At 47.1% G+C, this 12,987-nt stretch overlaps 1 protein-coding gene across 2 annotated transcripts in view; it reads left to right on the top strand.

The window, feature by feature from the left end:
• Positions 1 to 12,987, top strand: part of NPHP4 (nephrocystin 4) — a 96,145-nt gene that overhangs the window by 17,982 nt on the left and 65,176 nt on the right. For both annotated transcript variants that reach the window (XM_081017113.1, XM_081017112.1), the window contains exons 4-6: positions 3,200 to 3,372; positions 3,900 to 3,964; positions 5,846 to 5,995. In XM_081017113.1, the coding sequence (XP_080873239.1) occupies positions 3,200 to 3,372; positions 3,900 to 3,964; positions 5,846 to 5,995 (388 nt within the window). The remainder of the gene's footprint in view (positions 1 to 3,199; positions 3,373 to 3,899; positions 3,965 to 5,845; positions 5,996 to 12,987) is intronic.

Below are 12,987 nucleotides of genomic sequence, written 5' to 3'. Positions count from 1 at the left end.
ATGCTGCATGCAAGTAATCCTGCTTCCATTACATAAAGCTAGGCAAGCACATAATAAGTAAAAAAAAATATTTATTTGGATTTAATCGTGCATTCTGTGTTGTGGATCCTGGTGGATGCAAGGTTTTAAAGAACTCACATGTTGTTCCCAGGCTATACAAAGTCCGAGCCAAAGGCTCATTTCTATGATGCCTGTGGAAGACCCTCAAGTGGGATCCAAGTACAAGAACCTTCTCCCATTCTGTGATTTCCAGCAGCTGGTATTCAGAAACTTCCTCCAACTGTGAAGGCAGAGCATAGCCTTCTGGCGGTTCCCTCACTGCGAGAAGCCAAGTTACAGAGAACCAGGCAGAGGGCCTTCTCGGTAGTGGCACCCGCCCTGTGGAACGCCCTCCCACCAGATGTCAAAGAGAAAAATAACTACCAAACTTTTAGAAGACATCTGAAGGCAGCCCTGTTTAGGGAAGCTTTTAATGTTTAATAGGTGATTGTATTTTAGTGTTTTGTTGGAAGCCGCCCAGAGTGGCTGGGGAAACCCAGCCAGATGGGTGGGGTATAAACAATAAATTCTTCTTCTTCTTCTTCTTCTTCTTCTTCTTCTTCTTCTTCTTCTTCTTCTTCTTCTGGTACATTCTCAAGTACAATGCCACATGGGCAGGGCTTTTTAACTCTTCCCTGTCATGGCCCTCATGCCCCACCTCGAGGCTGCAATTTGTGGAAGGAAGGCAGGCCTGATTTTGGCTGAAGCCATGGAAGTGGGTGAGGAACAGTGGCCCTTTCTTCTTCAACCACCCAGTTAATGTCAAATGCAACAAGACATTTAATGTAGCCCATTCTCGTTCAGGAGGGAGCTCTGCCAATTTCTCTCCCAAATCTTTAGCCCGGTGTAACCCTGGTGACTTTGAACTGCCAGCGTGGTAGCCCCATTCAGGAAAGGAGGCATAAGACTAGGAAGACCAATATTGGCACTTCTGGAGACAGAAATAGACTTAGCGACGCAACGGATACCCACTTTGAGAGAGGTACCCAATTCTTCAAGAACCTGCACATAACTCTGCCTTGCCGGTCCGCTTGTCAACGGTTGCTGACAATTTTTTCCATCATTTTGCAATAAAAGATAATAGAATAACGATTTATTTCTGCGGACTGATGCTTTAATGCCTCCCTCCGTTATCCTTCCCTGACAGTCTGTGATTACAGCAAATGTTTTGCCTGTGACACTTGGATAATGACTCTCTAATAGAAGGATTAACCTGCTCTTCAATCACACGCCTGCCAGGGATTGCACCCAGACTTTCCAAGTCATGCTGGTCTAAGGAGAGGCTGCTGGACAAGGTTTGGGAGTGGTCCAGAAGTGATTCCCCTTGACGGGAACTGGCACAGGCTAAATGCCTTTGAGGATCATACCCTTAGTAAGCGCTGCTGCTTTTTGGAATCTTGAGATTGTGCAAATTTGCCAAGATAATCTTAGGGTTTCTAATCTCCAAAAGGAGAACTAAAAAGGTAAAGGTAAAGGTACCCCTGCCCGTACGGGCCAGTCTTGACAGACTCTAGGGTTGTGCGCTCATCTCACTCTATAGGCCAGCGCTGTCCGCAGACACTTCCGGGTCACGTGGCCAGCGTGACAAGCTGCATCTGGCGAGCCAGCGCAGCACACGGAACGCCATTTACCTTCCCGCTGGTAAGCGGTCCCTATTTATCTACTTGCACCCGGGGGTGCTTTCGAACTGCTAGGTTGGCAGGCGCTGGGACCGAACGACAGGAGCGCAACCCGCCGCGGGGATTCGAACCGCCGACCATACGATCGGCAAGTCCTGGGTTCTGTGGTTTTACCCACAGCGCCACCCGCGTCCCTAAATGGAGAACTACTTAGCCCTTAACCCTCGTGACTTTGGAAATTGGATCTTTGATCAGGATGCCAACCAAGACAGAGCATGCAAGATTGCTGCCCGTTACTCTACTTGGTACCTCCAAATTAAGACCAATCACTCAAGGCCCCATTACCTTGAGACTCTGGCCTTCCCACAACTACACAGGGCCTTTGTAGAACTAAAATTTCAACAGATGCCCTCGACATATTTGGAGGGGAGATACCGGGGAATTCCCCATATGGATCGCAAATTTATACATGGATGCAATCAGGTAGAGGACATCGCACGCTACCTGCTGACTTGCCCCCTGTATACAACGCCCAGAGCAAAATTTATATTGCCATTTTAATTGGCTTCCAGGTTGATCCATACAGGAAGTGACAGCTGAACTCCTTGCAGATAAACATTTGTACATTACCCACCAGGTAGCCACATTTGCCCTGGCAGCCAAGAAGCTCCGTTCCAGCTATGTGAATGCACTCTAGTCTTAAGTCTTAATGTAAATTTTTTGTTATGTTGTAAACTACTACAAGGTTACGTTGTATGATTTTAGATGAAATTTCCTTTTATTCTCTGTCGTCTATTGTAAAGGCCTTTGGCTATATGCAATAAAATGGATTGATTCCCTTTCGACGGGGGTCAGGGCTGGCCCACCCATTAGCCTTGGTGAGGCAGTTGCCTCGGGTGGCAGGCTGGGGATGACTGGAGGGGCAGCAGATCCACCCTCCCCCAGGAGCATACTGCTCACTGACTCTTGTGCTTGCTGCCCATGGCGGCTAATGTCACTTGCTGCTCTCCAGATTCTCCCCCCCCCCAGCCCTACCCCCTTCAGCATGCTGTGGCTTCTAGTCACCTCAAGCAGAGGATGAGGCAGTGATGGGGGGGGGGGGGCTCCCCTGCCCTTTTCTGTTTTGCCTTAAGTGGCAAAATGGCTTGGGCTGGCCCTACCAGGCGTAGTTGGTTGTTCATTTTCACTCCCGCTTGGCTACTGCTAATGCCATAACTGATATGGACCCAGCGCTGTGGGCACCCACTCTGGGCTTCCACTGAGGGCCAAGGGCTGCACCCACATGAAAGTTGCAGAAAGTTGGTGTATGAAACCTGAGTGAGAGGTGGGGAAATCAAGATCTCCCAGGGTGGGAGACTAGGAGGGGACAGGCTTGATCCAGCCGGCTCTTCTTCTATTCTTATGTACCATATTTGTGTCCTTGGAAGAAGTTCCAGATATACAGGCAGCAAGGGACCGCAGTTTGGAATCAGCTTTAGTTAGCTGTAAGCTGCTATGATAACCCAACTCATCTCCTCTCCCCTCTTGCCCTCCCCTTCCAGACTGTTTATTTCCACACATCTTTGGATTATCCCAGCATCGTTTTGGTGGTGGAGGTCGTAGCAACAGCCAGGAGGCGGGACGGGACCCCGCAGGAGATGTCGTGTGGTTTTGGGATCGTACATTTGTTTAACAGCAGATCTGAGCCAACAAACCTGAACTTGAAGGACAAAGGGTAAATGGATAAACTTTTGTAATAGCAGAGGCAGATTTCTGTGTCTTTAGGGCTGTTCACACAGTAAAGATTAGCTGGTTTTTAAGCCTAGAGTTGTGTTTGTGTAGAAATGGTTGGGGAACCTGCAGCCCTCCAAATGTTGTTGGACTTTTAACAACTGACCAGTGTGGCCAGTGGTCAGGGATGATGGGAGCTGAAGTCCCAACAACATTTGGAGGACTGAAGGTTAAAGAGAGTTTTACCTCGGGTTAAAAACTTAATTCATTCCGGAGGTCCGTTCTTAACCTGAAACTGTTCTTAACCTGAAGCACCACTTTAGCTAATGGGGCCTCCTGCTGCCGCTGCGCTGCCACTGCGTGATTTCTGTTCTCATCCTGAAGCAAAGTTCTTAACCCAAGGTACCTTTTCTGGGTTAGCGGAGTCTGTAACCTGAAGCGTCTGTAATCCGAGGTACCACTGTACTCTGCACTGGGACAAAAGATGACACCAACCGTCTGTATCATGTTCTGTCTCCTTTTTCTCCCCAGGCTCAGTTTGTATCATGGGACCCCACGAGCCCTCTTGCACCCACTTCTCCAAGAGCCAATAGAGAGTAAGTCATGAGGCATATCACCATTTTCACATGCTAGACAGTGTATTCTTTGCATATGTATTAAGGCGGATCCATAAAATTCTGAGGGAAAGCAGAACATGGACTCAGAGGGGAAGGGATGAATGAGCCCAAAGTACCCACCCACAAAAGAGTCTGCATGCTGTGTCTCTGTATGCTTCAGCAGTCTGGCTTGCCTCCTTCCAATCAGCCCTTCCATGGTGGGTCATTCTGTCTCATCTTTGCTCTGAGTGTGACTGGAGAATACGGTCACTTCTGACACAGATGCACTCTTTGCCCACTCTCAGAGACATCTATTTGCCCGTTGCATCTCAGGTTGAAGCACTGTTCTGGGATTGTCTTATTCTAAATACGTGACACACTCAAGCAAGCAAATCATGCACAAACCCAGGGCACGGTCTTGTTTACGACCAGCTAGCCCTTAACACACTCTAAAACTAAATCTCTTGGGAAGTAACAAGAAACATGCCTCTGATTTTAAATCAGATAAAGAGTGTGGTTCAGAAGTCTGGAAATGCCGATCCAAACTGCCTTTAGACAGACTGCTTCCAGGGAGCTGTCAGATTTAATTTACTGTTTGTTTTCCATCTTACCTGCTGACCGATTCCTCCCTTATCCCACCCTAATTGTCTGCTCTGGTGCTGCAGCAACCATGTCAACCTTTTACAACAGCCCAGCTGTTTCTGGACAGTCACTGTGCAGCCCAGACGTGAGCCAACTCCATTTGGGAGGGACAAAGGTCCTTGTTGGCGGCAGTTTTGCAGGAGGGCACAGTCTCATGCTGAATATTTTATGCAGATTGAATCCCTCCTTGAGGACAGTGCCCAATTGATACATAGCAGCAAATGGGATGGGATGAGCTATTTAGATATGCTGCAGTGGGTTTTCCTGCTGCAGATCTGGCTCCTGCCAGAGAGCAAAAACAACCTTGGAGTGTGGCAAGGTTGGCCATGCTGATGGGAAGGCAAGCTAAAAGGAGAACATGAGCAATATGGTGGCCTGCTTTGTGCCTAACACTAATGCACGGTTTATTTAGCCCAAGCTGAACCATGGTTTGTTTGAATGTCTGAACCCAGCCAAGCAGACTAACCTTGCATTGCTTTCTGGGAACAAACCACTGTGCGAAGCCATGGTTTGCTGAATTGCAGACCACTAACAAAACAACAACAAACAAACCTATGGTCACGTAAAGCATCCTCAATAAACACCCGAGAACTGCAGACCACAGCGTGTTTTAAGTGTGGTTTAGTGTAACATCCAAACCAAACAGCCTTGCTTAACCAAGCTTTGTTTGGCCGCCCCAGCCCAGGTGCTTTCTGGCTTACAGAGCCATGAGAGGGAAGTGCAGCAGGAAAACAACAAAATTTGGAGAGTGAAGATGTGGGTTGTTTGTTCATCAGTGAGATGTTGGACAAACTATGGTTAAAACAAACCATGACATAGCACTTTGTGGGGACAAAACCATTGTCTGCTAAGCCTGTGCTTCTGATTGAGTTCCAGCTCCCTTTAGAACAGTGCAAAAGAAAGAATTTTGGGTGTGGCTTGTCAAGCAGGGGTGAGCAAAGAAGCACCTCTAAAAATCCTCCCTACACATACCCTTACACACATACACAACACACATAAACAGGCTAAAGATCCAGAGATGCCCCCAATTGTACTTTGAGTACACCCTTCAGTATTAATGGCCTTGACTATTTCATTTCATTAATTTCAGTGGGTTTATTCTGAATAAACTTAGTTGAAAACAATCCATAGGAGTCCTGCTGTCTTCCTTTTCAGTGTGGTTTATTTTCTTGGGCAAGGCAGGGCCCTTCTCGGTCTCACTGAATTAAGGAAAAAAGTTTCCTATTCTCGTTTCTTTAGTGAACAAGAACCTGATGGCGATTGACAGCTGTCATCTTCAATGCAGCTTGCAGCCACACCCACCCCTGGAGACTGTCTATCACCTCCTGCCAGAGAACACCCCTGTGTCCAGCTTGCAGAGAATCCCTGGCATGCTAGCAGCACATGAAGGTATTGTGAAAGACACACTTTTTCTTTTTGCGGTGTGAAAGACTAGGAGCATAGGATGGAAGCTGCATTATACCAAGCCAGACCCTTGGTCCATCTTGCTCTGTACTGTCAACACTGGTTGGCAGCAGCAGTTCAGGGTTTCAGGCAGTTCAGGGTTTCGGCATTGTGACTGCTCATCCTTTTGGCCTTCCACTTGACTGTGCTAAAATTGTATACTTTCCTGGATTTGACCTGCCAAATTCCTCAAGTCCGAAAACGTGTGATGACTGGAAAACTTGCTGATAAATCACTTCAATAAATCACACTCTGTGTGGGGCTACCCTTTATGTTAGTCCAGAGGCTGCAGCTGGTGCAGAACACAGAGATTTAGGTTGCTTGAGTAGGCAAACTACTGCCAGCATATAGCACCCTACTTGCAGGATTTGCAGTGGCTACCAATCTGCTACCATGCCAGGTTCAAGGTGCTGGCGCTAACATGAAAGCCTCTGCGGTGATTGAGAGCAGGGCTTTTAGTATGGCTGCCAGTGTCATATGGAATAGCATCCCTGTCGAGGTGTGACAGGCACCCACTATCTTCAGTTTCCAGAAACAGTTGAAGGATTTCTGTTCTGATTGGCTTTACCACAAGTGTCCACCTGTTAGGGCTTTAGTCTTGTTTTGCAGTGGAGGGGAAACTTAACAGACTGTGCTCAGAATGCAGGTAACTTTCAGCTTAGGACAGAGCTCCCTAAATGTGCATTCCCCCAAAAGAACTGCGAAGGGGAAGTTCCCTGCTTTCTTGTTCTTGACTGGAGCCTTCTGTTCCTTTGTGGCATCGGCAACTGTTATACCAATCCCTACCTATTTGCATGCCTAGCAATCAATGAACCTCCCACTCATGGAAAGAAAGGGGCAATGACTTCTATGCTTAGCCAAAGCAGTAGGTCAGGAATGTAGGTGGGCAAACAGAGGAGAGCAACATGCAACATATATCCTGTCCAGTTGCACATTTATGCGACTGTTTGTGAATTGGGAAATGGTTAAAGGTGAGGATCCAAAGGGATGGAGAGGGGAAGGAAGCAGGTTTCTGGGTTTTTTGTGTAGCTGTATGCACACTCTCTCTTTATCCGCAAACAAGCCAGGCCGCACTCTGACACATGGCCATTCCCAGAGCACCCAAATTAACATTCATCAGCTGTACTCGTACACCAGGATTTCCTGATTGTTGTCTGTGTTGGCTGTTCTGTGCATCATTTACAGAGCATACCATTATCATGGACAGCTAACAAAGTGACCTGTGTATAGGAAGGTCCTGTATCTTGCAGACTTCCTGGGTGGTAGGAAGTGGTAGGGGAGCTGGAGTCATGCCCTGCAACTAGACCTAGTCATGTTTTTTGTTGGTTGGTTGGTTAAAGCGACTTACAACCAAACAGGTTCTCTGAGACCAGTGGCTAGTGTTGGGAGTTTAGACCGGAGACACTAGAGCCTTGAAATGGAGGAGGTGAAAGATCACAACTTGTTTGATCAGACAAGGGCAGAAGGACAGGTTTCACGGTACTTATACCAGGCCAGGCTAGTCTACTAGAGGCTTCATGTGACCTGTCAGTTGTGTGGGGGGCAATGTTTTCCCTTGGTCTTTGTACCTGAAGGTCTGAACATGCAGCCTGTGGGAGCTCATTAGACTTGATTCTAGCCCCAGGTCACGAGATCCCTCGTTTGAGCCACAGAGGCCCAGAAATAAAAGCCCTACCACTTTAATTGGATTTCAGTCTGGGATTTCAGAGGAAAGGGAGGCGGGGTGTCAAATTTCAAAGTTCTCCCTCAATGCACATTTTTGGATTGTGTTGAGCACCCCTTTGACTCCATCTTCATCCAAAAGTTGAAACTCGGGAATGGGGAACTTTTTAGGTAGGGGCCCCAGAAATTTCATTGCTTCCTTGGAAAACAGTTGAGAGTCTAAAAGTGGGCATTTCAAAATTCTCTGTGGCAGACCCTGTGTCAGGGGTCAGCAAACATTTTCATCAGGGGGCTGGTCCACTGTCCCTCAGACCTTGTGGGGGGCCAGACCATATTTTGATTTTTTTTAAAAAAGGACAAATTCCTATACCCCACAAATAACCCAGAGATGCATTTTAAATAAAAGCACACATTCTACTCATGTAAAAACACCAGGCAGGCCCCACAAATAACCCAGAGATGCATTTTAAATAAAAGGACACATTCTACTCATGTAAAAACACACTGATTCCCGGACTGTCTGCAGGCCGGATTTAGAAGGCGATTGGGCCAGATCTGGCCCCCGGGCTTTAGTTTGCCTACCCATGCCCTATGTTGTGGGTTTCATTATATACCTTTTGGCAAATGCTGAAGATGCACTGCTTTACCCTGGCTTTTCTGCACTTGAGATACATATTTTTTTAGGACCCACCTTATTTCTGCAGTTCTAAATCATTTGAAACTGCTTTTAATATTTATTCATTTATATTTCTTTATTAAATTTATTGGTCGCTTTTTCTTACCAAGGTAACTCAAAACGACTTACACTATATAAACAAGTACATGCATTAAAAGGAAAAAACAAACTAAAAGACAAACCTAAAAGGCAGGATTAAAACATCTCACCCACTCAAGGAGGCCCAAGGCTTGATGGAAAAGAAATGTTTGTGTAATTATGGTGCCAGGTGAGCCTCCCCATGGAGAATGTTCCACGAGTGGGGAGCCACCACTGAAAATGTCATGTTCTCATACAGCTACTCTCCAGGCCTGCCAAGGAGGATCCACACAAAGAAGGGTCTCAGATAACAATTGAAGGGTCTGGGTCAGTTCATGTGGAGAGAAGCGGTCCCTGAGGTGTTGAGGTCCTTAGCTGCGTAAGGCTTTAAAGGTCAAACCCAGCACTTTGAGAGGTGATATGAAAACCAACTTCAAATGTCTGAAGGACTGCCACATTTAAGATTGAGCAAGCTTGTTTTCTGCTCCTCCAGAGGGTAGGACCTGAACCAAGAGCCAGTGTGGTGTAGTGGTTAAGAGCGGTAGTCTCGTAATCTGGGGAACCGGGTTCGTGTCTCCGCTCCTCCACATGAAGCTGCTGGGTGACCTTGGGCCAGTCACACTTCTCTGAAGTCTCTCAGCCCCACTCACCTCACAGAGTGTTTGTTGTGGGGGAGGAAGGGAAAGGAGAGTGTGAGCCCCTTTGAGACTCCTTAAAGGGAGTGAAAGGCGGGATATCAAATCCAAACTCTTCTTCTTCTTCTTCAATGGATTTAAAAGAAAAGAAAGAAGATTGAAACTAAACATTAGGAAGAACTTTCTGATGGGAAGAGCTGTTTGACAGTGGAAGGTGGTAGGCTGTCCTTCATTGGAGGTTTTTATGCAGAGGTAGGGTGGCCATCTGTCACTGATTCTTTAGTTGTGATTCCTGCATTGCAAGGGGTTGGACCAGATGACCCTTGGGGGTCCCTTCCAACTCTACAATGATAATCATAATAAAAGATCCTCACACACAATCAGAGCACACATAGTTAGACGGACAGGAAAAAATCACAGGCGTGCGCACACACACACACACACAGCCAGGCGCACACACTCTAGAACCTAATGAATGATTCATCTTTTTAAGTTCTGGGCATGAAAATGGCCCTTGCTGGCTGTGTTACTTTGACAAAGATCTGTGTCCTCCAAAGTTAGCACTCCAGCCCTTCTGTTCTTGTTTGTTCTCCTTAACCAAGACGGCCCCACAGTAAATACTACTTGGTTACTGGACAAGACAGAGCCGAGGGCCTGAAATTGGCTGCAAATGGGCACTTCCAGCCAAATGTACCCTGTAATTTGATACACTGAAGCTTTGGATAACAGCCTCTATGAAATTGAGGAGGTATATTTGGCTCCCAAAATTGAATTAAGGCAGATTCTAGTGTTAGCAAAGCTAATTTGTCAGAAACTCTCCGTTCCCAGCACTTCCTGCGGCTCTTAAACTGCTCCGCCAGCCAGAGATGTATTATTTCATTCTATTGCCGGGTGCTTTCTGTGTCGCCGGGGCTGTGCCTCCTAACTATACAGTGCAGGCTCAGTAATGCACAGTTGTGTATCTTGGGGAGGACAAGAAGAATCTTTAATCAGCTGCCTCTTGGGGAGAAAAGCGTTACGGGATGGTTTCCCTTACCACTTTCTTCCCTTCCGGGCATGTAGATTTCAGGCACACAGCAGATAAGTAGGAGGAAACAACACTTGGCAATAGCTCAAGGATTCTGAAGGTGAGCCGCCTCACCCCAGCAACCATTCTGGAAGAGGAACAAGTCAAGGGGACGATGTGCCTCTTCACAGCTTTCATGTCACTGGAGTAGCACAAGGCAGGGCTGACCCTGTCCAGGTGTTGCTGGAATCCAGCTCCCATCAGCCCTAGCCAGAGTGGTCAGTGATAATGGGAGTTGTAGATCTGGAGGTCAGCAGGTTGCTCATCCCTTCATTAAAAGGAGGAGGAGATGATGGAGGTATCTAGGCTATTATTACGTTATGTTCAGTACAGGTGAGTGATGGAGGTAGCTAGTTACATTAAATGCAAGTAACAGTCTCATTCAGGGATGGGGAACCTGTGGCCCTCTCTATGTTGTTGGACTCCCAACACCCATCAGCCCCAGCCAGAGTGGTCAGTGGTCAGGGATAATGGGAGTTTTAGTCCACAGCATCAGGACCGGCACCCTGTTGCCTGCCCTTGCTGTAAGGGCTATCTGTCAATTGAACTGAGAAGGCACTCTTGAGTCAGAACGTTCTGGGTTCAGCCATGAGAACAGCCTCGGTCCCTACTCCTGTAATATCAGGACAATAATACAGGTAGTCTTTCTTCTGTGCTCTTTTTAATGCTGTGTCTCTTAACACTGTAGAGTACCTTGCTGTTGCTTTTAGGTGCGTGATAAATATTAAAAATTAGTTTGTGGTGCTTCAAATGCTCTGAAAAGATATGAGTCATGCGTGGACAATGCTCACCCCTGAAGTCAGCCTGCTGTTATTTCGGGAATATTCCCACAGCAAGGAAATGTTAAGAATCTCCAACTCTCCTCTGGACACTTCCTTGTCCACAGAATCCAGCTGACATTGCATTAATGCGGATGACTTTCCAAGTGGGTCCTTCTTTTCCTGCCATGCCCTAAAGATCTTTTCTTCTGCAGCTGTATCCTGGGGATTCAAGGAACTTGATCCGTCATCCCCGCCGACAGGCTCATCAATCTCCCGCTTGGCTGCTGTTTGGCCGTGAGCTTTTCCCGGCGACGAGCTTAGCAACCTTGTCACTTCATGCAAAGTCACTCTTGGCTGTGCCGAGGGTCGGAATCACACCTCTCCAGCCTCCATTAGCGTAATGGAGATAGATGGGTCGTGCAGGTGAAAGGTGACTCTCTGGTGCTCTACAAAGCTGTTGGCGCAGCACAGGCCGGGAGAGGATCAGGCTAGCTTAGTCCATTCCCCCCCCCCCTTTAACTGGCTCTGCTGTAGATTTGCAGTGGCTAAGCTCTCCAGCTAACTCAAATAATTAGCCAAGATCTTCCAACCCACCTCTATGAAATCTGGTACATTTATCCTAGCGATATCTTTTTTATAATTTTTATTAAAGGTTTTCCTAATTTGAGGGGCTCAGAAAATATGCCTACTCATCTCTGTTGCCTTCTTGCATTTCCAAAATGCATTTGCCACCTAAGAAGAGCTACTGGATCAGGTCAACGGTCTATCTACTCCAGCCTCCTGTTCTCACAGTGGCCAACCAGATGCCTGCGGGAAACCAAGCATGATTTGAGCGCAAGAGCATTTCTCCCCTCCTGCAGCTTCCAGCAACTGGTATTCAGAAGCATTTGCCACCTCCGACCGTGGAGGTAGAGCATAGCCATTGCGGCTTGTAGCCATTAACAGCCTTCACCTCCATGAATTTGTGTAATCCTCTTCTAAAGCCATCCAGGTTGGTGGTTGTCACTGCCTCCTGTGGGAGTGAGTTCCATAGCTTAGCTGTGCGCTGTGAGAAGCCTCTGTTGCTGTCTGGAGGCTGCTCCTTGCTGGAGATACCTTTGAGTCTTAATGCTGGCTCCTTACCTTTTCACCCTGGAGAGCTCTCTTGCCTCCAAACCCAGGCTAGAAGCATCCTTCATGAATCTGCCCAGTTCTGTCTTCAAAGCCATCTGAACTAATGCCCTTCCACCTACTACCACTACAGCATTTCCGGCTACCGGCCTACATTTCATCTCCCGCCCTTCTGGCAGATGCCTTTGGAAGGGCCCCAGGTGTTGACATGGTGGGCCCCAAGGCTTTCTGTTGGAAAGACCAGCATGGAACCTTACAGAGGGGCTCAGGAAGAGGTTGCTGCCTTGCTGCTGGTTTTCTTCCCATGCTTCAATTAACTCAAGTGCAACTTTCTCCCGGCCGGCCAGAGAAGGGGCGGGGGAAGGCTGAGCCAAAGGCAGAGAACATCTGTTCCAGTTCTTTCCTGATGCGCTTTTCTTTGAATGATTGAATGCTACAATTTGTCGCCCAAGGCGTTTTTTTGTAGTAGGGCTCAGATAGCGTCAGCAGTTTTAACATTTGTTTATTTATTGTACTTCTTGTTGGGATTAATTTTTTTTAAGAAAAAGGTGAGAAATCTGCCCCCCCCCATCTCTTTTAGTATAAGATTTTCTGCAGTTCATTGCTTTTTGAGGCCTGGTATAAATGCTGCTTCTCCCACAGAGGCCCTCAGAGAGCTCTGCTTCTTGCTGACATTGTGTAGGTGGTCGGCAAAGCCCCTTTGCTGGTTGCTGCTGTTAATTCGATTTACAAACCGCCCTTTATCAAAAGATCCAAGGGTGGTGTACAACCTGAAGAACACATTTTATAGAGCATAATAATGAAAAGATAATAACAGGTATCATAATAATAACATAAGCATAATAACAGTCCCCCTTCACAATTTTAACAGGCCAAAAGCATGGGTAAAAATGAATGTTTACAGGGCTGATGAGTGGACACTCTGTGTTCTGTGTTTTTCTTTTTTTTTA

This window comes from Podarcis pityusensis (genome assembly GCF_964106645.2).
Source record: "Podarcis pityusensis genome assembly, chromosome: 8".
Classification (NCBI taxonomy): Eukaryota; Metazoa; Chordata; class Lepidosauria; order Squamata; family Lacertidae; genus Podarcis; species Podarcis pityusensis.
This window is presented reverse-complemented; position numbering and strand designations above follow the sequence as displayed.